This window comes from Anser cygnoides, unplaced genomic scaffold (genome assembly GCF_040182565.1).
Source record: "Anser cygnoides isolate HZ-2024a breed goose unplaced genomic scaffold, Taihu_goose_T2T_genome scaffold_43_1, whole genome shotgun sequence".
NCBI classification, from domain to species: Eukaryota; Metazoa; Chordata; class Aves; order Anseriformes; family Anatidae; genus Anser; species Anser cygnoides.
In genome coordinates this window covers 1,276,865-1,301,306 of record NW_027103067.1, presented here as the reverse complement: position 1 = coordinate 1,301,306, position 24,442 = coordinate 1,276,865, and the positions used below count along the sequence as shown (strand labels likewise).

The following is a 24,442-nucleotide window of genomic DNA, read 5'->3' as shown; positions in this document are numbered from 1 at the left end:
CGAGGAGTCCCGGGGGAGCGGGGGGGCGGGGGGCACCCCCGGCTGCTGCGGCGGGCGCTGCTGCGCGGCTCGGCCCTGCTGGCCTCCCTGGGGCTGGGCCGCGAGCCCCCCCCGCCGACGGCCCCCGCAGCCCCCCGCCCTCGCCCGCCCGCCTGCGCCTCTCCCCCCGCCGCGACGCGGCCAGGGGGGGGCCGCGAAGACCCCCGGGACCCCGAGCTCAGCTCCCCCGGGACCCCCGAGCTCGGCTCCCCCGGGACCCCCGAGCCGGGGGGGCACGGACCCCGGGTCCCCCCAGCTGAGCGCCCCGGGACCCCCGAGCCCGTTCGTGCCCGGACCCCCGGCACCCTGAAGCTCAGCTGGCCCGGGACCCCCAAGCAGCCGCGGGCACGGACCCCTGGGACCCCCGGGACCCCCGGGACCCCTGAGCTGGGGCGAGCCCGGACCCCCGGGACCCCCGAGCCAGGGGGGCAGGGACACCGCAGCCCCCGGGACCCTGGAGCTGAACTGGCCCGGGACCCCCGAGCTGAGCCGGGCCCGGAGCCCTGGGACCCCCGAGCCGGGGGGGGCAGGGACGCCCCGGACCCCCGGGACCCCTGAGCCAGGGCGCACCCGGACCCCTGGGACCCCCAGGGACCCCTGGAACCCCCGAGCTGGGGCAAGCCCGGACCCCGGGACCCCCAGGACCCCGGGACCCCCGAGCTGGGGCAAGCCCGGACCCCCGGGACCCCCAGGATCCCCGGGACCCCCGAGCTGGGGCAAGCCCGGACCCCTGGGACCCCCAGGACCCCCGGGACCCCCGAGCTGGGGGCTCGGGGCCACCCAGGACCCTGGAGCTGAATTGGCCCCAGCCCCCCGGGACCCCCAGGACCCCCGAGCCGAGCCGTGCCCGGACCCCCGGCACCCCCGGGACCCCCGACCCAGGGGGCTCGGGGCTGCCGTCGTCCCCAGGGGGCTTCCGGAGACCCCGCGAGCTGAGCCCAGGCGGCGGCACCCATGGGTGGGGTGAGTGGGGGGGGCTGGGGGGGCACTTATGGGGCTGGGGTGTGCGGGGGAGGGCTGGGGGGCAGATATGGGGCTGGGAGGGCAGTTGGGGGGCAGTTGGGGGGCAGTTATGGGGCAGGGTGGGCAGTTGTGGGGCCGGGGGGCAGCTGGGGGGCAGTTACAGGGCTGGGGGGCAGTTGGGGGGCAATGGGGGGCAGTTACGGGGCTGGGGGGCAGTTGGGGGGCAATGGGGCGGCTTTGGGGGGGCTGGGGGCAGCTGGGGGGGCAGGGCTCCCTGTGACCACGCCCCCTGTGGCCACGCCCCCCATGTGGCCACGCCCCTCCCTGACGCCCCCCTCCCCCCCAGGCCCGCCTCTGCCCTGCCCCCCGTCGCCCCGCCCCCCGGAAGCCCCGCCCCCCGCGCCAGGCCCCGCCCCTCGCCGCTGCGGCCCCGCCTCGACCCCTGGAGCTGCGTCACTTCCGGCCCCCGCCACGCCCCGCCCCCCGCCGCGCCCCGCCCCCGGGACCCCTTCGACGACCAATGAGGAGCGACGCCGGCGCGCGAAGCCCCGCCCCGCTTCCCTAAAAGGGCATTACCGGAAGTCCCGCCTCCTCATTGGGCCACGCCGGAAGCCCCGCCTCCTCGGCGGGCGGAAACCGGAAGGCCCACCTCAGCGGGAAAAACCGAGACAAACCGGAAGTCCCGCCCCCGGAAGGGGCGGAGTCGCTGCACTGGAACCGGGGGGGCCGGGCCCAATAAAATCGATCCTGGCCCCGACCCTGCGCGATGTCATTGGTGGGGAGCACCGGAAGGGGGCGGGGACTCGAGGCGGGGGGCGGGACTTCCGGGGGGCGACTCGACTGGGAGCCTTCGCACCGCCCCTTCCCCCTCAGGCCCCGCCCAACGCCACGCAGGGCGCCCCTCCCCCACCCCACGCCCCTCCCCCATTCCTTCCCCTCCCCGCCCCTCCCCCACTCCAGGCCCCTCCCCACGCCCCTCCCCCAAATTTCTCCCCCCTCCCCCCGCCCCTCTCTCCTCCCCCGCCCCTCCCCCCACCCCGTGCCCCTCCCCCAATTCCTCGCCCACCCCACGCCCCTCCCATGCCCCTCCCCCGCTCCAGGCCCCTCCCCACGCCCCTCCCCCCACTCCTCCCCACCCTCATGCCCCTCCCCCCACATTTCTCCCCCTCCCCACACCCCGATGCTCCTCCCCACGCCCCTCCCCCCACATTTCTCCCCGTGCCCCACGCCCCACGCCCCTCCCCCACTCTAGGACCCTCCCCACGCCCCTCCCCCCTCCCCACGCCCCTCCCCCAAATTCTTCCCCCACTCCAGGACCCTCCCCACGCCCCTCCCCCCATTCTTCCCCCTCCCCCCGCCCCTCAACCACTCCAGGACCCTCCCCACGCCCCTCCCCCTCCCCACGCCCGTCCCCCCAAATTCTTCCCCCACTCCAGGACCCTCCCCACGCCCCTCCTCTGCCAAATTCTTCCCCCTCCCCACTCCCTTCCCCACGCCCCTCCCCCCCATTCTTCCCCCTCCCCACGCCCCTCCCCCTCCCCACGCCCCTCCCCCCAAATTCTTCCCCCTCCCCACGCCCCTCCCCCACTCCAGGACCCTCCCCACGCCCTTCCCCCTCCCCACGCCCCTCCCCCCAAATTCTTCCCCCTCTCCGCTCCCCTCCCCACGCCCCTCCCCCACTCCAGGACCCTCCCCGCCCCCCCACCCCCCCCGCCCCCCCAGATTCCAGCCGCCGCCCCCGGGCCGAGCTCGCTCGCTGGCGGCAGCCGTGGCGATGCGGCGGGCGCCGCGCGGGGCCCTCCCCGCGGCCGTGGCCGTGGCCGTGGCCGCGGCCGTGGCGGCGAGCGTGGCCGTGGGCGCGGCGGGGGGCGCGGCCGTGGCCCGCGAGCGGTTCCGCGTGGTGGTGGCGCCGCTGATCTGCCGGCGGACCTGCCTCAAGGGGCTGTGCCGCGACCACTGCCGCGCCGGCTCCAACACCACGCTGGTGGGCGAGAACGGGCACGGCGCCGACACGCTCACCGGGCCCGGCTTCCGCGTGGGTGAGCGCGGGGGCCACGGCGCGACGGGGACGGGGACGGGGGCACCGCGGGGACGGGGACGGGGACGGGACGGGGACACCACGGGGATGGGATGGGGACACCGCGGGGACGGGGACGGGACAGAGACACCACGGGGATGGGACGGGGGCACCACCGGGATGGGATGGGGACACCACGGGGACGGGGACGGGACAGGGACACCACGGGGACAGGACGGGGACACCACGGGGATGGGATGGGGACACCGCAGGGACACCACGGGGATGGGGCGCGACGGGGACGGGGACGGGATGGGGGCACCACGGGGACAGCACAGGGACGGGACGGGATGGGATGGGGACGGGGACGGGACAGGGACACCACGGGGACGGGACGGGGACGGGACAGGGACGGGATGGGGACAGGGCAGGGACAGGGATGGGGACACCGCAGGGACACCACAGGGATGGGATGGGGACACCGCGGGGACGGGGACGGGGACAGGACAGAGACACCACGGGGACGGGACGGGGGCACCACGGGGATGGGATGGGGGCACCGCGGGGACGGGGATGGGGACACCACAGGGACAGGATGGGGGCACCACGAGGATGCCATGGGGATGGGACAGGACAGGGACGGGACGGGGACAGGGCAGGGACAGGGATGGGGACACCGTGGGGACACCACGGGGACAGGATGGGGATGGGGACGGGATGGGGATGGGATGGGGACAGGGCAGGGACAGGGACGGGGACACTGTGGGGACAGCACAGGGATGGGATAGGATGGGGACAGGGACGGGATGGGGACACCACGGAGACAGGGATGGGGACACCGCAGGGACAGCACGGGGACATGAGGGGACCGGGACGGGATGGGGACGGGGATGGGGACGCCACGGGGACACCACGGGGATGGGACGGGACAGGGACGGGGTGGGGGCACCACGGGGATGGGACTGGGATGGGGACACCGCGGGGACAGTACGGGGATGGGATGGGGATACTGCGGGGACACCGCGGGGATGGGACGGGATGTGGACAGGATGGGGACACCACAGGGACACCATGGGGACACGAGGGGACTGGGACGGGATGGGGACGGGGATGGGGATAGGATGGGGGCACCACGGGGATGGGACGGGACAGGGACGGGATGGGAACAGGGATGGGGACACTGTGGGGACACCGCGGGGACGAGACCGGGATGGGGACACCGTGGGGGCGGGACGGGGGCAGGACCAGGACGGAGACGGGGACAGGGACAGGACGAGGACAGAATGGGGACAGCGCGGTGACAGGGTTGGGGATGCCCCGGGGACACCGCGGGGACGGGACGGGATGGGGACAGGGATGGGGACGGGGCAGGGAGGGGGACACCGTGGGGACACCACTGGGACGGGGACGGGGTGAGGACAGGGATGGGGACGGGGACAGGGACAGCACCGGGACGGGGACACCACGGGGACGGGGAGCAACGGGAGTGTCACGGGGACGGGGACAGGGACGGGACGGGGACACCGCTGGGATGGGGGCGCCACGGGGACAGGGACGGGGGTCGGGATGGGGATGGGGACAGGGATGGGGATGGGGGCTCTGGGGGGGGGGGCTCAGTGACCTCGGGGGGGGGGCGACCGGGTTGGGGACACCGTGGGGACACCAGGGGGTTAAAGAGGGGACACGGGGGGTGACTGAGGGGACACGGGGGGGTGACTGAGGGGACACGGGGGTGACGGGGGGGACACGGGGGGTCACAGAGGGGACACGGGGGGGTGACAGAGGGGACACGGGGGGTCACAGAGGGGACACGGGGGGTGACGGAGGGGACACGGGGGGTGACTGAGGGGACACGGGGGGTGACGGGGGGGACACGGGGGTGACAGAGGGGACACGGGGGGTGACAGAGGGGACACGGGGGGGTGACGGAGGGGACACGGGGTGCGGCTGCCCCCTGACCCCCCCGCCCCCCCCGCAGTGGTGTGCCCCCTGCCCTGCATGAACGGGGGGCAGTGCACGTCGCGCTCCCACTGCCTCTGCCCCCCGCCTTCACCGGCCGCTTCTGCCAAGTGCCGGCGGGGGGGCACCGGGCGGGGGGGAGGGGGCCCGCCCCCCGCCCCCCGCGCCCCCGACGCCCCCCGGACGCGGCGGGGGCCAAGGTGGCCGTTTACGCCGTCCAGGTCATCGCCGACGGCCCCGGGGGGGCAACGGTGCCGGCGCCGGCGCCGCCGCGGCCCCCGAGCCCCCCCCCGGGGGGCCCACGCTGGGGGGGGGCACGGCGGCGGGGGGGGGCACGGGGGGGGCCACGTCAGCCACGCCACCTTCGTCGTGCCCCTCGGGCCCGGCCACCACTCGGCGGAAGGTAGCGGGGGGGGGGCTCGGGGGGGTGGGGGGGGGGAGAATGGGGGCGCTGGGGGGGGGATTGGGGGGTGTGGGGGGGGGGAATGGGGGCGAGGGGGGGATTGGGGGGTTGGGGGGGGAATGGGGGCGAGGGGGGGTTTGGGGGGGTGTGTGGGAGGGAATGGGGGCATTGGGGGGGGTTGGGGGGGGTGTGGGGGGGGAATGGGGGCACTGGGGGGATTGGGGGCGGGGGGGGAAATGGGGGCGAGGGGGGGGATTGGGGGCACTGGGGGGGAAATGGGGGCGGGGAGAGGCGTCCCTGGGGGCTGTGGGGGGTCCACAGGGGGTTCATAGTGGGGGGGGGGCCAGACTGGGGGTCCGGGGGGTCCATCCTGGGGGTACTGGGGGCCCGGGGGGTCCATACTGGGGATACTGGTGCTGGGGGTCCCAGGGGTGGGGGGGGTCCCAGTAGACCCATACTGGGGGGACCTGGGGGGCCCATACTGCGGGGCCTGATGCTGGGGGTCCCGGGGGGGGGGGCCCGTACCGGGGGTCCTGGTGCTGGGGGGTGTCCGGAGGTGCCCGGCGGGGGGGTCCCAGGGGTCCCGCGGGTGCCCCCCAGTGCAGGTGCCGCCGCCGCTGGTGAACGTGCGGGTGCACCACCCCCGAGGCCTCGGTGCAGGTTCACCGCATCGAGCCGCGCCCCCGAGGGCTCCCCCGCGGCCCGGGGCTGCTCCTGGCCCACCCCGCGCAGCCCCCCGCCGGCAGCAAGCCCCCCCGCCCCCGGCCCCACACGCACAAGCCCCTGGGGCGCTGCTTCCAGGAGACCCTCCCCAAGCAGTCGGTGAGCGGGGGGGGGGCTTTGGGGGGGGGGGGGGGGGGGGGGGGGGCATGGGGACGTTGCGGGGTGGGGGGGCATGGGGGGCGTTGTGGGGTGGGGGGGCATAGGGGGGAGTGGGGGCCATGGGGACATTGGGGGGTGGGGGGGCATGGGGGGAGTGGGGGCACGGGGACATTGGGGGGGCATGGGGGGCGTTGTGGGGGCATTGGGGGGTGGGGGGCATGGGGGGGCATGGGGGGGCGTGGGAGTGGAGTGGGGGCATGGGGGGGGGCGTTGTGGGGGCATTGGGGGGTGGGGGGGGCATAGGGGGGGGGGGGCATGGGGACGTTGCGGGGTGGGGGGCATGGGGGGCGTTGTGGGGTGGGGGGGCATAGGGGGGAGTGGGGGCCATGGGGACATTGGGGGGTGGGGGGGCATGGGGGGCATGGGGGGGCTTTGGGGGTGGGGGGGCATGGGGGGCACTGGGGGATGGGGGGGGGCGTGGGGGGGGAGTGGGGGCATGGGGGGCGTTGTGGGGGCATTGGGGGGTGGGGGGCATAGGGGGGGCATGGGGAGGGCTTTGGGGGTGGGGAGTGGGGGCATGGGGGGCGTTGTGGGGGCATTGGGGGGTGGGGGGGTATGGGGGGAGTGGGGGACGGGGGGTGTGGGGGGGCAGTGGGGGCATGGGGGGTGTTATGGGGGCATTGGGGGGTGGGGGGCCATGGGGGGGCATGGGGGGGCTTTGGGGGGGTGGGGGCATGGGGGGCGTTGTGGGGGCATTGGGGGGTGGGGGGTTGGGGGGGGTGGGGGCGTGGGGACATTGGGGGGGCATGGGGGGGGCTTTGGGGGTGGGGAGTGGGGGCATGGGGGGTGTTATGGGGGCATGGGGGGGAGTGGGGGCACGGGGACATTGGGGGGGGCATGGGGGGCGTTGTGGGGGCATTGGGGGGTGGGGGGACACTGAGGGGTGGGGGGCTATGGGGGGCATGGGGACATTGGGGGGCGGGGGCATGGGGGGCACTGGGGTATGCGGGGGCGTGGGGGGGGGAGTGGGGGCATGGGGGGGACATTGGGGGGGGGACATGGGGGGCGCAGGGGGATGGGGGGAGCGGGGGCACGGGGGGCGTTATGGGGGCATGGGGGGGACATGGGGACATTGGGGGGTAGGGGGACGGGGGGGCGTGGGGGATGGGGGCCATGGGGGGGGCGTTATGGGGCCATGGGGGCAGGGGGGACATGGGGACATTGAGGGGACACGGGGACATTTGGGGGGGGCACAGGGGATTTGCCCCCACATTGGGGGGACGTTTGGGATATGGGGGGGGGGGGCAATGGGGGCACCGGGGGATGTGGGGGGGGGGGTCTGGGGGCACTGGGGACGTGGGGAATAACGGCCCTTGGGGGATGTGAAGGTCGCTGGGGAGGTGGGGGGGTCACTGGGGGGGGCACGGGGGGGGATGGGGGGGCACGAGGGGGGACACGAGGGGGGGCACGAGGGGGGGACACGTAGACACTTTGGGGGGCACCTGGGGGACACCGGGAGCAGGGGAGGGGGAGGGGGGATCCCTGTCCCCGCTGAGGGGCACGGGGGGGTCCCGTGCCAGCCCCCCACCCCCCGGGGTGCCGCGGGGGGTGTGGGGGGGAGCTGACCCCTGCCCCCCCCCCGCAGTGCGGCAGCAACCCGCTGCCGGGGCTGACGAAGCAGGAGGATTGCTGCGGCAGCATCGGCACCGCCTGGGGCCAGAGCAAGTGCCACAAGTGCCCCCAGCTGCAGTGTGAGTGGGGGGGGGGGGGGGGGGGCGGGGGGGGTCCTGGGGGGTGTGCCCCCCCCTCCCCCCACCCCCCGGCCCCCTGCGAGCCTCTCTGCGCGTTGCAGACGCGGGGGTGCAGAAGACGGGCGCCGTGCGGGGGAGCACGGGGGGACTGCCCCCAGGGCTACAAGCGCCTCAACAGCAGCCACTGCCAGGGTAGGCGGGCGTGCAAGGGGCGTGCAAACGGGCGTGCAAACGGGCGTGCAGGGGGCATGCATTGGGCGTGCATTGGGCATGCAACGGGCATGCAACAGGCATGCAATGGGTGTGCAACGGGCGCGCAATGAGCGTGCAACAGGTGTGCAATGAGCGTGCAACGGGTGTGCAAGGGGCGTGCAGGGAGCATGCAGGCGGGGGGGCGTGTGTGCAGCGGGGGGTGTGTGCATGGGGCCGTGCATGCGCACACGTGGTGCAAGCAAGCGGGGGAGTGCGTGTGTGCAAACACCGGGGGGGCACACGGGCGTGCACGGGGTGGGTGTGCACGGGAATGCGCGTGCAAGCACCACGGGGGTGTGCACAGCACCAGGTGTGTGCACGGTGCAGGTGTGCACAGCACCACACATGCAAGCACCACAGGGACATGCACAGCACCACGTGTGTGCACGGTGCAGTTGTGCACAGCACCCCCTGCACAGCGCAGTTGTGCACAGCACCACGTGTGTGCAAGCAGCGGATGTGCTCAGCACCACGTGCATGCATGCACAGTGCAGATTTTGCACAGCACCAATGCGCACGTGCCCGATGCAGATCTGCGTGCACGGTGCAGCCTTGCACAGGACCACGTGTGTGCATGCACGGCGCAGATTTGCACCGCACCGATGCGTGCACGCACCTTGCAGAGTTGCACAGCACCACACACGCACGCAAGAGGCCGATTTGCACGGCGCCGGTGCGTGCACCCTGCAGAGCTGCAGCCCCGATGCACGCACAGCGCAGGTCTGCACGGCACCAGCGCATGCACGATGCAGACGTGCACAGCACCACTGCACGCACCTTGCAGCCCCGATGCACGCACGATGCAGACGTGCACAGCACCACTGCACGCACCTTGCAGCCCCGATGCACGCACGATGCAGACGTGCACGGCACCAAAGCACGCACCTTGCGTATTTGCAGCACCAGAGCACGCACAGTGCAGATCTGCACGGCACCAGTGCACGCACCTTGCAGCTCTGCAGCCCTGATGCGTGCACGATGCAGACGTGCACAGCACCAGTGCACGCACCTTGCAGCCCCGATGCACGCACAGCGCAGGTCTGCACAGCACCACTGCATGCACCTTGTGTATTTGCAGCACCAGAGCACACACAGTGCAGATCTGCACAGCACCAGTGCACGCACGATGCAGATGTGCACAGCACCACAGCATGCACCTTTGCAGCTCTGCAGCCCTGATGCACACACAGTGCAGATGTGCACAGCACCAATGCACGCATGATGCAGACGTGCACAGCACCAGTGCACACACCTTGCAGCCCTGATGTGTGCACGATGCAGATGTGCACGGCACCAATGCACGCACCTTGCAGCCCCGATGCACACACGATGCAGACGTGCACAGCACCACTGCACGCACCTTGCAGCCCCGATGCACGCACAGCGCAGGTCTGCACAGCACCAGTGCACGCACAGTGCAGATGTGCACAGCACCAGTGCACGCATGATGCAGACGTGCACAGCACCAAAGCACGCACCTTGCAGCCCCGATGCATGCACCCTGCAGCCCCGCAGCACCGCTGCATGCACCTTGCAGCCCTGCAGCCCCGATGCATGCACCCTGCAGCCCCGCAGCACCGCCTGCATGCACCGTGCAGATCCGCGCCGCCCTGCCTGCATGCGCGGTGCAGACGCGCCCGGGGCTGGGTGCGCGCTCCCCCCCCCGGTGCCGTGCCCCCCCCCGGCACCCCCCCGCCCCCCGCGGGGCCGGGGGCACTGACGCGGCTCCGCAGACATCAACGAGTGCGCCATGCAGGGCGTCTGCCAGCACGGCGACTGCCTCAACACCCAGGGCAGCTTCCGCTGCGCCTGCAAACCCGGCCACGTGCTGGGGGGCCCTCCCGCAGCCAGTGCCTCCCGTACGTGGGGGTCTGGGGGGGGGGGGGGGTCTTGGGGGGGGTTGGGGGGGTCCTGGGGGGGTTGTGGAGGGGATGGGGGGGGTCCTGGGGGGGTTTGGGGGGGTCTTGGGGGGGGGGTTGGGGGGGGTCCTTGGGGGGGTTGGGGGCGTCCTTGGGGGGTTCTTGGGGGGTTGGGGGGCCCTTGGGGGTTGGGGGGGTCTTGGGGGAGTTGGGGAGGGGATGGGGGGGGGGCCTGGGGGGGTTGGGGAGGGGATCGGGGGGGTTGGGGGGGGGGTTGGGGGGGGCTAGGGGGGATTGGCGAGGGGATGGGGGGGTCCTGGGGGGTTGGAGAGGGGATGGGGGGGGGGGGGTCCTGGGGGGGTTGGGGAGGGGATCGGGGGGTCCTTGGGGGGTTGGGGGGGTCTTGGGGGGTTGTGGAGGGGATGGGGGGGGTTCTGGGGGGGTTTGGGGGGTCTTGGGGGGGTTGGAGAGGGGATGGGAGGGGTCCTGGGGGGTCCTTGGGGGGGTTTAGGGGGGTCTTGGGGGGGGGGGGTGGGAAGGGGATGTGGGGGTCCTGGGGGGGTTGGGGCAGTCTTTGGGGGGTTTGAGGGGGTTGGGGGGGCTCTGGGGGGTTGGGGGGAGCTGGGGGGCTCCCGGGGGTCTGGGGGGCTGGGGAGGGGGGCTCTAGGGTCTGTGGGGGCTCCCTGGAGTGTTTGGGGGGTTGGGGGGGCTATGGGGGAGCTGGGGGGTTCCCAGGGGGTCTGGAGGGGGGCTGTGGGGGGGCTATGGGGTCTGGGGGGCTCCCTGGGGGGCTATGGGGGGGTTCGGGGGGCTCTCTGGGGGGCCATGGGGGGGGGGTTGGGGGGGCTATGGGGGAGCTGGGGCGGAGCTGGGGGGTTCCCAGGGGGGCTGGAGGGGGGCTGTGGGGGGTTGGGGGGGGCTTTGGGGGCCTGGGGGGGCTCCCATGGGTCCTGCAGGGGGTCTATAGGGGGATTGGGGGGTCTTGTTTATTATGGGGGGGGGTCCCATGTACTGGGGGGTCCCAGGTGTCTTTGGGTGGGGGTCCTGGGGGGGGCTCCCACTTTTATGAGGGTCTGGAGGGGGGGGGGCTGTTTATTATGGGGGGGCATGTGTTATGGGGAGGCCCTATGTATTGGGGGGCTATGTATTGGGGGGGGCTATGTGTTGGGGGGGGCTACGTATTGGGGGGTGTCCTATGTATAGCAGGGGATCCTATGCGTTATGGGGGGGTCCTATATATTATGGGGGGGTCCTGGGGGGTGTCCCTGTCTTTCTGTTTGGGGGGGGTCAGTTTTTCCAAGGGTCCCAGTGTGGGGGGGGGCTCCAAGTTTGGGGCTGTCCGGTGCGGTGTGTGCATGGTGGGGGGGGTCACCCTGCCTCGGGGTGCTCCCACGAGGTGCTGACCCCCCCACGAGGTGCTGACCCCCCCCCCCCGTTGTTCTGTGCCCCCCCCCAGCGGAGAAGGGCGAGGAGCGGGGGCTGTGCTTCCGGCTGGTGGCCCCCCCCCCAGCAGTGCCAGCACCCGCTGCCCACCCGCCTGACGCGCCAGACCTGCTGCTGCAGCGTGGGCAAGGCCTGGGGGGGCCGCTGCGAGCGCTGCCCCGCCGACGGCACCCGTACGGGGGGGGCACGGGGGGGAGATTGGGGGGGGCGTGTTGGGGGGGCAGGGATTGGGGGGAGATATGGGGGGAGAGATTGGGGGGGAGATATGGGGGGAGATATTGGGGGGCATTGGGGGAGGACCAATTTGGGGGGGGCAGATACCGGGGGGGCATGTTGGGTGGGAGATATTTGGGGGGCATACTGGGGGGTAAATTGGGGGGGCCATGCTGGGGGAGATTTTGGGGGGGGCACTTGGGGGGATCCATTGTGTGGGGGGAGATATTGGGGGCATTGGGGGGGCGTTTTGGGGGGGCAGGGATTGGGGGGAGATATTGGGGGGGAGATATGGGGGGGGGCGTTGGGGGGGCAGGGATTGGGGGGAGATATTGGGGGGGAGATATGGGGGGGGGGCATTGGGGGGGCAGGGGTTGGGGGAGATATTGGGGGGGAGATATTGGGGGGGCAGGGATTGGGGGGGAGATATTGGGGGGGGGGAGATATTGGGGGAGATATTGGGGGAGATATTGGGGGGAGATATTGGGGGGAGATATGGGGGGCATTGGGGGGCAGGGATTGGGGGGGAGATATTGGGGGGAGATATTGGGGGGGAGATATTGGGGGGAGATATTGGGGGGCAGGGATTGGGGGGGAGATATTGGGGGGAGATATTGGGGGGCGTTGGGGGGGGCACGGGGGGAGATATTGGGGGGAGATATGGGGGGGGCCTTGGGGGAGGACCAATTTGGGGGGGGCATGCTGGGGGAGATATTGGGGGGGCATTGGGGGGGCATTGGGGGGGGCATTGTGGGGAGATGGGGGGGCATTGGGGGGAGGGATTGGAGGGGAGCATTTGGGGAGGGGTCCCACGGGGGGGCATTGAATGGGGGCACCTCCTGGGGGAGGGGACCCATTGGGGGGATGTTTGGGGGGGGCATAGAGGAGACATTTGGGGGGGGGGAGCACTGGGGGGGGCACAGAAGGAGGGGGGAGCTCCCCATCCTCACCTCTCCACCCCCCCATTATTTTGGGGAACACGCCCCCACACCCAATTATTTTTTTTGGGGGGGGGTGCGTGTGACATCCCGGCCCCCCCCGTGACCCCCCTTATTTTTGTGCCCCCCCCCCCGCAGCCGCCTTCAAGGCCATCTGCCCGGCGGGGAAGGGCTACCACGTGCTGACGTCGCACCAGACCCTCACCATCCAGGGCGAGAGCGACTTCACCCTGCACCTGCACCCCGACGGCCCCCCGAGCGCCCCCGGCCCCCCCGCCCGCCCCCAGCCCCGCGCCCCCCGAGGCGCCCCCCCAGGTGGGTGACGCCGCCCCCCCCCAGCCCCCATCCTCGCATCGCCGTGTCCCCCCCTGCCCCCCCCCCCCTTCTTTGTCCTCTGGTCCTGGGGGGGTCTCCTGGTGGCCCCCCCCCATGTCCTTACACCCCCCCCCATGTCCTTACACCCCCCCCCCCGCCATCACCCCCCCATGCCATCACCCCCCCCCCATGCCCCCTGGTGTCCCCCCACATCCCAGTGTCCCTGGGGGTCCTGTGAGCCCCCCCCACCCCCCCCCCCATGTCACCCCACATCCCCCCATGTCCCTTGAGCCCCCCCGTGTCCCCACCCCCCATGTCACCCCCTATGCCCCCCATGTACCCTGAGCCCCCCCAAGTCCCCCCATCCCCCCACCCCCCTAAAATCCCTTCTTACCCCCCATATCCCCCACCCCCCACGACCCTCTGTGTCCCCCCCACGTCCCCTGTGACCCCCCCCCCATCGCCCCCCCCCATCCATTTGGGGTCTCACCCCCCTTCCCTTGCAGCTGTGACTCCTGCAGCCATGGTGAGTGTGGGGTCGTGGGGGGGGGGCCATGGGGATGGGGGGGGCATGGGGGGGGCCATGGGGGGGGGGGGGGCATGGGGGGGGCCATGGGAATGGGGGGCATGGGGGGGGCCATGGGGATGGGGGGGGGGGCATGGGGGGGGCCATGGGGAGGGGGGGGCAGGGGGACAAGGGGGGACAGGGGGCCAAGGGGGGCCATGGGGATGGGGGGGACAGGGGGACATGGGGGGACGCGGGGGGATGTGGGGGACGTGGGGGGGTCCGGGGGGGCCATGGGGGGGGGGTCTCAGGGCGGGGGGGCACATGGGGCCGTGTCCCCCCCAGCTGCCGGCTTTCTGGACCCACTCGGAGGAGCAGGGCCTGGAGCAGCCCCGGGGAGCTCCCCGGCCCCCCGGTACCCTGGTGAGTGGGGGGGGGGGGGGGGGGCACCTGGGGACGGGACGGGGACGTTCGGGGGTGGGATGGGGACAGAGGAGGGCATTTGGGGACGTTTGGGGACATTTGGGGACGTTTGGGGACATTTGGGGACAGATGGGGACATTTGGGGACGTTTGGGGACAGATGGGGACATTTGGGGACGTTTGGGGACATTTGGGGACAGGGATGGGGATGGGATGGGGACATTTGGGGACATCTGGGGACATTTGGGGACAGATGGGGACATTTGGGGATGGGATGGGGACATTTGGGGAAATTTGGGGACATTTGGGGACATTTGGGGATGGGATGGGGACATTTGAGGAAATTTGGGGACATTTGGGGACATTTGGGGACATTTGGGGACAGATGGGGACATTTGGGGACGTTTGGGGACATTTGGGGACGTTTGGGGACGGGGATGGGGATGGGAAGGGGACATTTGGGGACATTTGGGGACATCTGGGGACGGGGGAGACATGGGGACTGGGAGGGGGACATTTGGGGATGGGATTTGGGGACATTTGGGGACAGGGATGGGGGTGGGATGGGGACAGATGGGGACATTTGGGGATGGGATGGAGACATTTGGGGACATTTGGGGACATTTGGGGACGTTTGGGGACGTTTGGGGACCGGGATGGGAATGGGATGGGGACATTTGGGGACATTTGGGGATGGGGAGGGACATGGGGAGTGGGAGGGGGACATTTGGGGATGGGATGGGGACATTTGGGGACGTTTGGGGACATTTGGGGACAGGGATGGGGATGGGATGGGGACATTTGGGGACATTTGGGGACATTTGGGGACATTTGGGGACAGGGATGGGGATGGGATGGGGACATTTGGGGACATTTGGGGACATTTGGGGACAGGGATGGGGATGGGATGGGGACATTTGGGGATGGGATGGGGACATTTGGGGTCGTCTGGGGACGTTTGGGGACGTTTGGGGCCATGGGGCCATGGAACGGGATGGAGCCAGGACGGGACCGAGGACGCGGGTGGGACGGGGCCGGGTGGGACGGGGCCGCCTGGGGCCACTCGGGGACCCCGGGGCCGGGTGACGGCCGTGGCTGGGGGCTGGGCGGGGTGGGGGTGGGGGGGGTGTGGGGGTGGGGGGGGGGTGACCCGGCGGTGCCCCCCCCCAGAGGTGATCGCCCGGCCCACCACGGCGGTGGTGTGGCGCCTGCCGGCCGAGCAGCACACCCGCAGCGCCGCCGAGATCGCCCCCACCCAGGTCACCGGTGAGAGCCCCCCGGGACCCCCAGAACCCCCAGGCCCCCAGGCCCCCCGAGACCCCCAGCCCCCCTGAGGTCCCTAGGAGCCCCCCCCCACACCCCCTGGGACCCTTCTGGGACCCCCCGGGCACCCCCAAATCCCCCAGGAGCTCCCCTGGGACCCCCCAGGACCCACTTGAGAAGCTTTGGGACCCCCGAGACCACCAGGACCCCCTGGGACCCCCAGGATCCCCCCCAGGACCCCCATGGGAAGCCTTGGGACCCCCGACCCCCCAGGACCCCTTTGAGACCCCCAAACCCCTTTGCCCCCCCTTGGGAACCCTTGGGTTCCCCCTGACCCCCCCAGGTCCCCCTCGGGACTCCTCTGACCCCCCTGGGACCCCCTGATCCCCTTGGGACCCCCCAAGTCCCCCTTGGGACCCCCAGACCCCCCCCCGGACCCCTTTGGGAAGCTTTGGGACCCCCCCAGGACCCTCTTGGCACCCTCTGGCCACCCCGGGACCCCCTTGGGAAATCTTGGGAGCCCCCCGACCCCCCAGGTCCCCCTTAGGGCCCCCCAGCCCCCCTGGGGCCCCCTTGGGACCCCCTGACCCCCCAGGATCCCCTTGGGAGCCCCCCGACCCCTCTGGGCCCCCCCTCGGGAAGCCTCGCCCCCCCCAGTGCCCCCCGACCCCCCCATGTCCCCCCCCCGCAGAGACGGACGAGTGCAAGCTGAACCGCAACATCTGCGGCCCCGGGGAGTGCGTGATGGGGCAGGGGGTACAGCTGCCTCTGCTACCCCGGCTACCGCTGGCACCCGCAGCGCCGCTACTGCGCCGGTACGGGGGGCGGGGGGGCACGGCCGCACACGCGTGTGAGTGTGCACGGGGTCGGGACACGGCCGCACACGTGTGTGAGTGTGCACGGGGACGGGGCATGGCTGCACACGTGTGTGAGTGTGCACGGGGTCGGGGAATGGCTGCACACGGGTGTGAGTGTGCACGGGGTCGGGGCACGGCTGCACATGTGTGTGAGTGTGCACGGGGTCGGGGCACGGCTGCACACGTGTGTGAGTGTGCACGGGGTCAGGGCATGGCTGCACACGTGTGTGAGTGTGCACGGGGTCAGGGAATGGCTGCACACGTGTGTGAGTGTGCATGGGGTCGGGGAATGGCTGCACACGTGTGTGAGTGTGCACGGGGTTAGGGAATGGCTGCACACGTGTGTGAGTGTGCACGGGGTCAGGGAATGGCTGCACACGTGTGTGAGTGTGCACGGGGTCAGGCACGGCCGCACACGTGTGTGAGTGTGCACGGGGTTAGGGAATGGCTGCACACGCGTGTGAGTGTGCACGGGGTCAGGGAATGGCTGCACACGTGTGTGAGTGTGCACGGGGTCAGGGCACGGCCGCACACGTGTGTGAGTGTGCACGGGGTTAGGGAATGGCTGCACACGCGTGTGAGTGTGCACGGGGTCAGGGAATGGCTGCACACGTGTGTGAGTGTGCACGGGGTCAGGGCACGGCCGCACACGTGTGTGAGTGTGCACGGGGTTAGGGAATGCTGCACACGTGTGTGAGTGTGCATGGGGTCGGGGAATGGCTGCACACGTGTGTGAGTGTGCACGGGGTCGGGGAATGGCCGCACACGTGTGTGAGTGTGCACGGGGTCAGGGAATGCTGCACACGTGTGTGAGTGTGCAAGGGGTCAGGGAATGGCCGGACACGTGTGTGAGTGTGCACGGGTTTAGGGAATGGCCCCACACGTGTGTGAGTGTGCACGGGGTCAGGGCACAGCCGCCCATGCACGTATTTGTGCACGGGGTCAGGGAATGGCTGCACACGTGTGTGAGTGTGCACGGGGTCAGGGAATGGCCGCACACGTGTGTGAGTGTGCACGGGGTCGGGGAATGGCTGCACACGTGTGTGAGTGTGCACGGGGTCGGGGAATGGCTGCACACGTGTGTGAGTGTGCACGGGGTCGGGGAATGGCCGCACACGTGTGTGAGTGTGCACGGGGTCAGGGAATGCTGCACACGTGTGTGAGTGTGCAAGGGGTCAGGGAATGGCCGGACACGTGTGTGAGTGTGCACGGGTTTAGGGAATGGCCCCACACGTGTGTGAGTGTGCACGGGGTCAGGGCACAGCCGCCCATGCACGTATTTGTGCACGGGGGTCGGGGAATGGCGGCACAGGCGCGTGCACTGGTCTGGGGGCACGGTCGCACACGTACGTGTGAGTGTGCACGGGGCCGGGGCCCGTCCGCACACACGTGTGCCGTGGCACAGACGTGAACGAGTGTGAGGCGGACCCGTGCGGCGCCGGCCGCGGCGTGTGCATGAACACGGGCGGCTCCTACAACTGCCACTGCCACCGCGGCTTCCAGCTCCGCGTGCACAAGGGCGTGCGCTCCTGCGTGGGTGAGCGGCACGGGGACACGGGGGGGACACGGGGGGACACGGGGACACGGGGGGGCACGAGGACACGGGGGGGCACGGGGACAGAGGGGGACATGGGGACACGGGGGGGGACACGGGGGGGACATGGGGACAGGGGATGTGGGGACATGGGGACAGGGGGATTTGGGGACGGGGGGATTTGGGGACAGGGGGACATGGGGACAGGGGGATTTGGGGAGATGGGGACATGGGGACAGGGGATTTGGGGACAGGGGGATTTGGGGACAGGGGGACAGGGGGATTTGGGGACAGGGGGATTTGGGGACATGGGGACAGGGGGACGTGGGGACAGGGGGATATGGGGACAGGGGGATTTGGGGACAGGGGGATTTGGGGAGATGGGGACATGGGGATGGAAATGTGGGGACACCAGGCACAGGGTCACAGGGATTTGGGGGTGCGGGGCTATTGGGATATGGGGACATGGGGGGTGCGGGGATTTGGGGACGTGGGGAACACTGGGCATTGGGATTATGGGGACGTGGGGACACTGGGCAGGGGGACACGGGGACATGGGGACACGGGGACGTGGGGACACGGGGACGTGGGGACACAGGGATGTGGGGACGGGATTTGGGGACAGGGGGATTTGGGGATGGGGGATATGGGGACATGGGGACAGGGGGTCACGGGGATGGAGGGATATGGGGACAGGGGGATATGGGGATGGAGGATTTGGGTATGGGGGGATTTGGGGACGGGGGGACATGGGGACAGGGATGTGGGGACAGGGGGATTTGGGGACAGGGGGATTTGGGGACGGGGGAATTTGGGGATGGGGGGATTTGGGGATGGGGGGATATGGGGACATGGGGACAGGGGGATATGGGGATGGAGGATTTGGGTACGGGGGGATTTGGGGACGGGGGGACATGGGGACAGGGGGACAGGGGGATTTGGGGACAGGGGGATTTGGGGACGGGGGAATTTGGGGACGGGGGGATTTGGGGATGGGGGGATATGGGGACAGGGGGATATGGGGATGGAGGATTTGGGTATGGGGGGATTTGGGGACGGGGGGACATGGGGACAGGGATTTGGGGACAGGGGGATTTGGGGACAGTGGGATTTGGGGACGGGGGGATTTGGGGATGGGGGATTTGGGGCCGGGGGGATTTGGGGCCCCGGGGCCACGGGGCCGTGTCGGTGCGCGCAGACGTGGACGAGTGCGCCAAGGCCGACATCTGCGGGGACGGCGGCACCTGCGCCAACGCGCCCGGCCACTACAAGTGCCACTGCCACCAGGGCTACCGCCGCAAGGGCGCCCGGCAGCCGCTCTGCGAGGGTGGGCGCGGGGGGGCGGGGGGGCTGGGGGGCGGGGGGGGCAGGGGCACGGGGACAGGGAGGGGGACGCGGGGAGGGCGCGGGGACGGGGGGACATGGGGATGGGACATGGGGGCGTGGGGATGGGGATGTGGGGACATGGGGGGGCATGGGGGGGCGTGGGGATGGGGGGCAGGGGGGGCATGGGGGGGGACAGGGGACATGGGGGGCACGAGGGGGGCATGGGGATGGGACTGGGGGGGCAGGGGGACATGGGGAGGACATGGGGGGGAGATGGGGACATGGGGGGGACGGGGGGCATGGGGAGGGGGACATGGGGACAAGGGGATGGGCCATGGGGGGGCGTGGGGATAGGGGGCAGGGGGGGCATGGGGGGGACACGAGGGGGGCATGGGGACATGGGGATGGGGACGGGGAACGGGGGGGGCACATGGGGACGGGGGGGCACGGGGAGGGCAATTGGGGGGCATGGGGACATGGGGATGGGGACAGGGGGACGGGGGGCACATGGGGACGGGGGGGCATGGGGAGGGCAATGGGGGGCATGGGGACATGGGGGGGACATGGGGGGAGCATGGGGGGCTGGGGGGGCAGGGGAATGGGGAGGGGGGACATGGGGACATGGGGGGGGACACGAGGAGCCACAGCAGGAGCCACTGGTAACAGAGCCCTGTGGGGTCCCCCGTGTCCCCTGGTGCCCCCCCGTGTCCCCACGCCCCGTGTCCCCTGGTGCCCCCCCGTGTCCCCACGCCCCCGTGTCCCCTGGTGCCCCCATGTCCCCACGCCCCCCGTGTCCCCTTGTGCCCCCCCGCGCCCCCCCCCCAGACATCAACGAGTGCCTGGACGCGGGCTCGTGCCCCCGAGGCCAAGTGCGAGAACCTCCCGGGGAGCTTCTCGTGCACCCCCTGCCCCCCGGCTTCCGCGGCCACCACGGCGCCTGCCACGGTGAGACCCCCCCGGGACCCCCACGGCCGGGACCCCCCCAGGGCCGGGATCCCCCCCCAGGGCCAGGGACCCCCCCCTCAGGGCTGGGACCCCCTCCCCAAGGGGACCCGGGGGGATACCCCAATGTCCGTGGCCCCCCGCCTTGGGGACCCCAATATGTGTGCCCCCCCCCCAGGACCCCAATATTTGTGCCCCCCCCAAACCCCAATACCTGGGTGCCCCTATCCCAGGGACCCCAATATTTGTGCCCCCCAAAAGACCCCAATATTTGTGCCCCCTCCCAAACCCCAATATTGGTGCCCCCAATAGTTGTGCCCCCCAAAGACCCCAATATTTGCACCCCCCCAAAGACCCCAATATTTGTGCCCCCCCCCAAAGACCCCGATACCTGGGTGCCCCCCAAAGATCCCCTCTCCTGGGCACCCCAATCCCCCCTCCCTTGGGACCCCAATATTTGCCCCCCCCGAAGTCCCAGGGCCCCCAACACCCGCATGCCCCCCCCCACTAACCGTGCCCCCCCCAGACATAAACGAGTGCGAGGAGGGGGGCTGTGCCCCAGCGGGGTCTGCGTCAACACCCCCGGCTCCTTCAAGTGCCAGTGCCCCCCGGGCTGCACCCGGCCAAGGACCCCCCCGCTGCGAAGGTGGGGGCCGGGGGGGGGGGTCCCCGAGGGGGTTGGGGGGGGGTGAGGGGCCTGGGGGGGACTGGGGGGCCGGGGGGATGTCCCCGAGGGGTTTGGGGGGTCCTCAAGGGGTTGGGGTGGGGGTGAGGGGGCTGGGGGGTCCCCGAGGGGTTTGGGGGGGGGCGAGGGGCCTGGGGGGGGACTGGGGGGGGCCGGGGGATGTCCCCGAGGGGTTTGGGGGGTCCCCGAGGGGTTTGGGGGGGGTGAGGGGGCTGGGGGGGTGTCCCGGAGGGGTTTGGGGGGGGGCTGGGGGGTCCCCAAGGGATTTGGGGGGGGTCAGGGGGCTTGGGGGGTGCTATTAGGGGGGTCTGGGGGGGCAGAGTGCATGGGGGGTGCATGGGGGGGTCTGGTGGGTTATGGGGTGGGGGGATTTATGGGGGTGAGGGTCGTGGGGGGGGGCTACGGGGGGGGATTTATGGGTCGGGGGGGGGGCCTTGGGGGGGGGTTATGAGGGGGATTTATGGGGCGGGGGGGATCTGGGGGGTTATGGGGAGGGGGCAAGGGGGGGTCTGGGGGTCTTGGGGGGGTTATGGGGCATGGAGGGGGGCCTGTGGGGTCGGGGGGGGGGGTTGGGGGTCGTGGGGGAGGGTTGGGGGTCGTGGGGGAGGGTTGGGGGTCCGCCCCCCCCCCCCCAGACATCGACGAGTGTGAGTTCGCGGGGGCGTGCGTGGGGGGCGAGTGCGTGAACACGGTGGGCTCCTACCGCTGCCTCTGCCGGCCCGGCTTCGCGCTGCTGCACGGCCGCAAGTGCCAAGGTGAGTGTGAGCCCTTGCACGCGCGTGTGTGAGGCCCCTCCCCACCCCCCTCCGGGCACGCCATCGGGCGGGGGAAGCCCCTCGCACGACGGGGTGGGAGCCCCTTGCACGGCGGCACGTGCGAGAGCCCCTTGCACAAGCGTGTGTTGCACAATGGTGCGTGCAAGAAGCTCTTGCACAAGTGTTGCGTGTGCAGCGGCGCGTGCAAGAGTGCCTTCTCCGACAGCGTGCGTTGCACAAGTGTCTGCAACAGCGCCTTGCACAAGCGTGGCCTTCACGCCCGCCCGTTGCACGACACAGCAGCCCCTTGCACAACCGTGCATTGCACAACGTAACGTGCAAGAGCCCCTTGCACACCTGTGCCTCGCACAACACAATGTGCACCGGCCCCTTGCACAACCGTGCATTGCACAACACAACGTGCAAGAGCCCCTTGCACACCTGTGCCCTCGCACAGCACAACGTGCACCAACGCCTTGCACACCTGTGCCTCGCACAACACAATGTGCACCGGCCCCTTGCACAACCGTGCATTGCACAACACAACGTGCAGAGCCCCTTGCACACCTGTGCCTCGCACAACACAACGTGCACCAGCCCCTTGCACAACCGTGCATTGCACAACGTAACGTGCAAGAGCCCCTTGCACACCTGTGCCTCGCACAACACAACGTGCACCGGCCCCTTGCACAACCGTGCATTGCACAACGTAACGTGCAAGAGCCCCTTGCACACCTGTGCCTCGCACAGCACAACGTGCACCAACGCCTTGCACACCTGTGCATTGCACAACACAACGTGCACCGGCCCCTTGCACAACCGTGCATTGCACAATGTAACGTGCAAGAGCCCCTTGCACACCTGTGCCTCGCACAACACAACGTGCACCGGCCCCTTGCACAAGCACCCGTTGCACAACCGCCACGCATAGCGCCCCTTGCACCCCGTGACGCGCACCGGCCCCTTGCACAAGCACCCGTTGCACGGCAGCTTGCGGAGCAGCCCCTCGCACGCCTGTGCGTTGCACACGAGCGTGCGGAGCAGCCCCTTGCATGACCACCCGTTGCACGATCGGCCCCCCCCCCTCGCACGAGGCCCCTTCCCCCTCGCACGAGGCGCCCCCCCATCGCACGAGGCGCCCCCCATCGCACGAGGCCCACCCCCTCGCACGAGGGCCGCTCCCCCCTTGCACGGGCCCCCTTGCACGCCCGCCGTGCCCCGCAGACATCGACGAGTGTGCGCTGGACGCGGGGCTCTGCGCCCCCACGGCGCCTGCGCCAACCTCGAGGGTTCCTTCGCCTGCCTCTGCCCCCGGCTTCGCCCCCGCGCCCGACCGCCGCAGCTGCCAGGGTGGGTGCCGGGGGGGGGCGCCGGGGGGGGGGGACATCTCGGGGGGGGGTTTGGGGGGGCCTTGGGGGGGTGGGGAGGGGTTGGGGGGGGGCCTGGGGGGGGTGTAGAGGGGATGGGGGGGGGGCTTGGGGGGGGGGGGGGGGGGATGGGGGGGGGTTGGGGGGGCTGGGGGGGTGGGGAGGGGCCAGGGGGGTCGTTTGGGGGGTTGGGAGGGGATGGGGGGTCCTTGGGGGCTTTGGGGGGGTCTCTTGGGGGGTTCTGGGTCTCCTGGGGGTCCCTGGGGGTCCCTAGGGGTCTCTGGGGGCTCTGGGGGTCCCTGGGGGCTCTGGGGGGGCTCCTGGGGGGTTCTGGGTCTCTTGGGGGGTCCCTGGGGGTCCCTAGGGGTCTCTGGGGGCTCTGGGGGTCCCTGGGGGGCTCTGAGGGGGGCTCCTGGGGGTTCTGGGTTACTTGGGGGGGTCGCTGGGGGTCCCTGGGGGTCTCTGGGGGCTCTGGGGGTCCCTGGGGGGGTCTGTAGGGCTCCTGGGGGGGGGTCCCTGGGGGCTCTGGGGGTCTCTTGGGGGGTTCTGGGTCTCTTGGGGGTTCCCTGGGGGTCTTTGGGGGCTTTGGGGGTCCCTGGGGGTCTCTGGGGGGGTCTGTAGGGCTCCTGGGGGGGGGTCCCTGGGGGCTCTGGGGGAGGGCTCCTGGGGGGTTCTGGGTTGCTTGGGGGGTCTCTGGGGGTCTCTGGGGGTCCCTGGGGGTCCCTGGGGGGGGTTTCCTGGGGGGTTCCTGGGGGCTCTTGGGGGTCCTTGGGGGTCTTTGGGGCTTTGGGGGTCCCTGGGGTGCCTCCGGGGGTCTTGGGGGGGTTCTGGGTCTCTTGGGGGGTCCCTGGGGGTCTTTGGGGGGTGTCTGTAGGGCTCCTGGGGGGTCCCCAGGGGATTATGGGGGTCTCTGGGGGTCTCTGGGATGCCTCTGGGGGTCTTGGCTGGGTTCTGGGTCTCTTGGGGGTCCTTGGGGGTCCCTGGGGGGGGGTCTGTAGGGCTCCTGGGGGGGTCCCTGGGGGCTCTGGGGGTTCTCTGGGGTTCCCCAGGGGATTCTGGGGGTCTTTGGGGGTCCCTGGGGTGCCTCCGGGGGTCTTGGGGGGTTCTGGGTCTCTTGGGGGGTCCCTGGGGGTTCCTGGGGGGGGTCTGTAGGGCTCCTGGGGGGCTCCGGGGGTCCCTAACCCCCCCCCCGGTGCTGACGGGGGTGTCAGAGCGGGAGCCCCCGCCCCGCGCAAGGAGTGCTACGGCAGCCTGGAGGAGCCGGTGCTGTGCGACGCCGTGCTGGCCCCCAACGTGACGCGGGGGAGTGCTGCTGCTCGCTGGGCGCCGGCTGGGGGGACCACTGCGAGGTCTTCCCCTGCCCCGTGCCCTCCTCCGGTACGGGGGGCGGGGGGGGCCGGGGGGGGTCCGGGGGGTCGGGGGGGGGTCAAGGGGGGGGATGGGGAGGGGGTTTGGGGGGGCTTGGGGGGTCTGGGGGGTCGGGGGGCTCTGGGGGTTCTTGGGGGGACAGGCAGGGGGGTTGAATGGGGCTGGGGGGGGGGGGGAGGGTGTTAGGATGGGGCTGGGGGTCCTGGGGGGGTCGGCGAGGTCTGGGGGGGGAAGTCTGGGGTGGGCCGGGGGTCTCTGGGCCCCCCCCCCCAACTCGTGCCCCCCCCCCCCCCCCCCCCCAGCCGAGTTCCTGGCGCTGTGCCCCGACGGGAAGGGGTTCATCCTGGACGAGGACGGCCTCAACTACGGGGTCCCCGCGCACCGCGGTGAGAGCCCCCCGGGACCCCCCCCGGGGACAGCCCTCGGAAACACCCCCCCCCGCAA

The 24,442-nt window shown here is 71.7% G+C and overlaps 2 protein-coding genes across 2 annotated transcripts in view; both read left to right on the top strand.

Annotated features, from left to right (window-relative positions):
* Nucleotides 1-12: 12 nt before the first annotated feature.
* On the top strand, nucleotides 13-1,759 carry LOC136789225 (basic proline-rich protein-like; the record flags this gene model as incomplete). Its single annotated transcript, XM_066989203.1, is given in 3 exon segments — nucleotides 13-501; nucleotides 503-1,002; nucleotides 1,349-1,759. Coding segments are annotated over 3 exon segments (1,167 nt in total), but the record flags the coding sequence as incomplete, so codon positions are not given.
* Nucleotides 1,760-4,997: 3,238 nt separating this feature from the next.
* LOC136789224 (latent-transforming growth factor beta-binding protein 3-like) overlaps nucleotides 4,998-24,442 on the top strand; it is a 28,624-nt gene continuing 9,179 nt past the window's right edge. Inside the window, 32 exon segments of the mRNA XM_066989202.1 lie at nucleotides 4,998-5,063; nucleotides 5,066-5,246; nucleotides 5,332-5,381; nucleotides 5,982-6,021; nucleotides 6,023-6,203; nucleotides 7,849-7,954; nucleotides 8,056-8,098; nucleotides 8,100-8,146; nucleotides 9,940-10,037; nucleotides 10,040-10,069; nucleotides 11,527-11,565; nucleotides 11,567-11,681; nucleotides 12,798-12,919; nucleotides 12,921-12,974; nucleotides 13,449-13,500; nucleotides 13,825-13,902; nucleotides 15,072-15,167; nucleotides 15,856-15,916; nucleotides 15,918-15,979; nucleotides 17,427-17,558; nucleotides 18,754-18,882; nucleotides 19,707-19,826; nucleotides 20,350-20,370; nucleotides 20,373-20,458; nucleotides 20,460-20,469; nucleotides 21,144-21,263; nucleotides 22,488-22,520; nucleotides 22,523-22,571; nucleotides 22,573-22,613; nucleotides 23,844-23,930; nucleotides 23,933-24,007; nucleotides 24,301-24,384. Of these exon segments, the coding sequence (XP_066845303.1) occupies nucleotides 5,018-5,063; nucleotides 5,066-5,246; nucleotides 5,332-5,381; nucleotides 5,982-6,021; nucleotides 6,023-6,203; nucleotides 7,849-7,954; nucleotides 8,056-8,098; nucleotides 8,100-8,146; nucleotides 9,940-10,037; nucleotides 10,040-10,069; nucleotides 11,527-11,565; nucleotides 11,567-11,681; nucleotides 12,798-12,919; nucleotides 12,921-12,974; nucleotides 13,449-13,500; nucleotides 13,825-13,902; nucleotides 15,072-15,167; nucleotides 15,856-15,916; nucleotides 15,918-15,979; nucleotides 17,427-17,558; nucleotides 18,754-18,882; nucleotides 19,707-19,826; nucleotides 20,350-20,370; nucleotides 20,373-20,458; nucleotides 20,460-20,469; nucleotides 21,144-21,263; nucleotides 22,488-22,520; nucleotides 22,523-22,571; nucleotides 22,573-22,613; nucleotides 23,844-23,930; nucleotides 23,933-24,007; nucleotides 24,301-24,384 (2,488 nt within the window). The 5' untranslated portion in view covers nucleotides 4,998-5,017.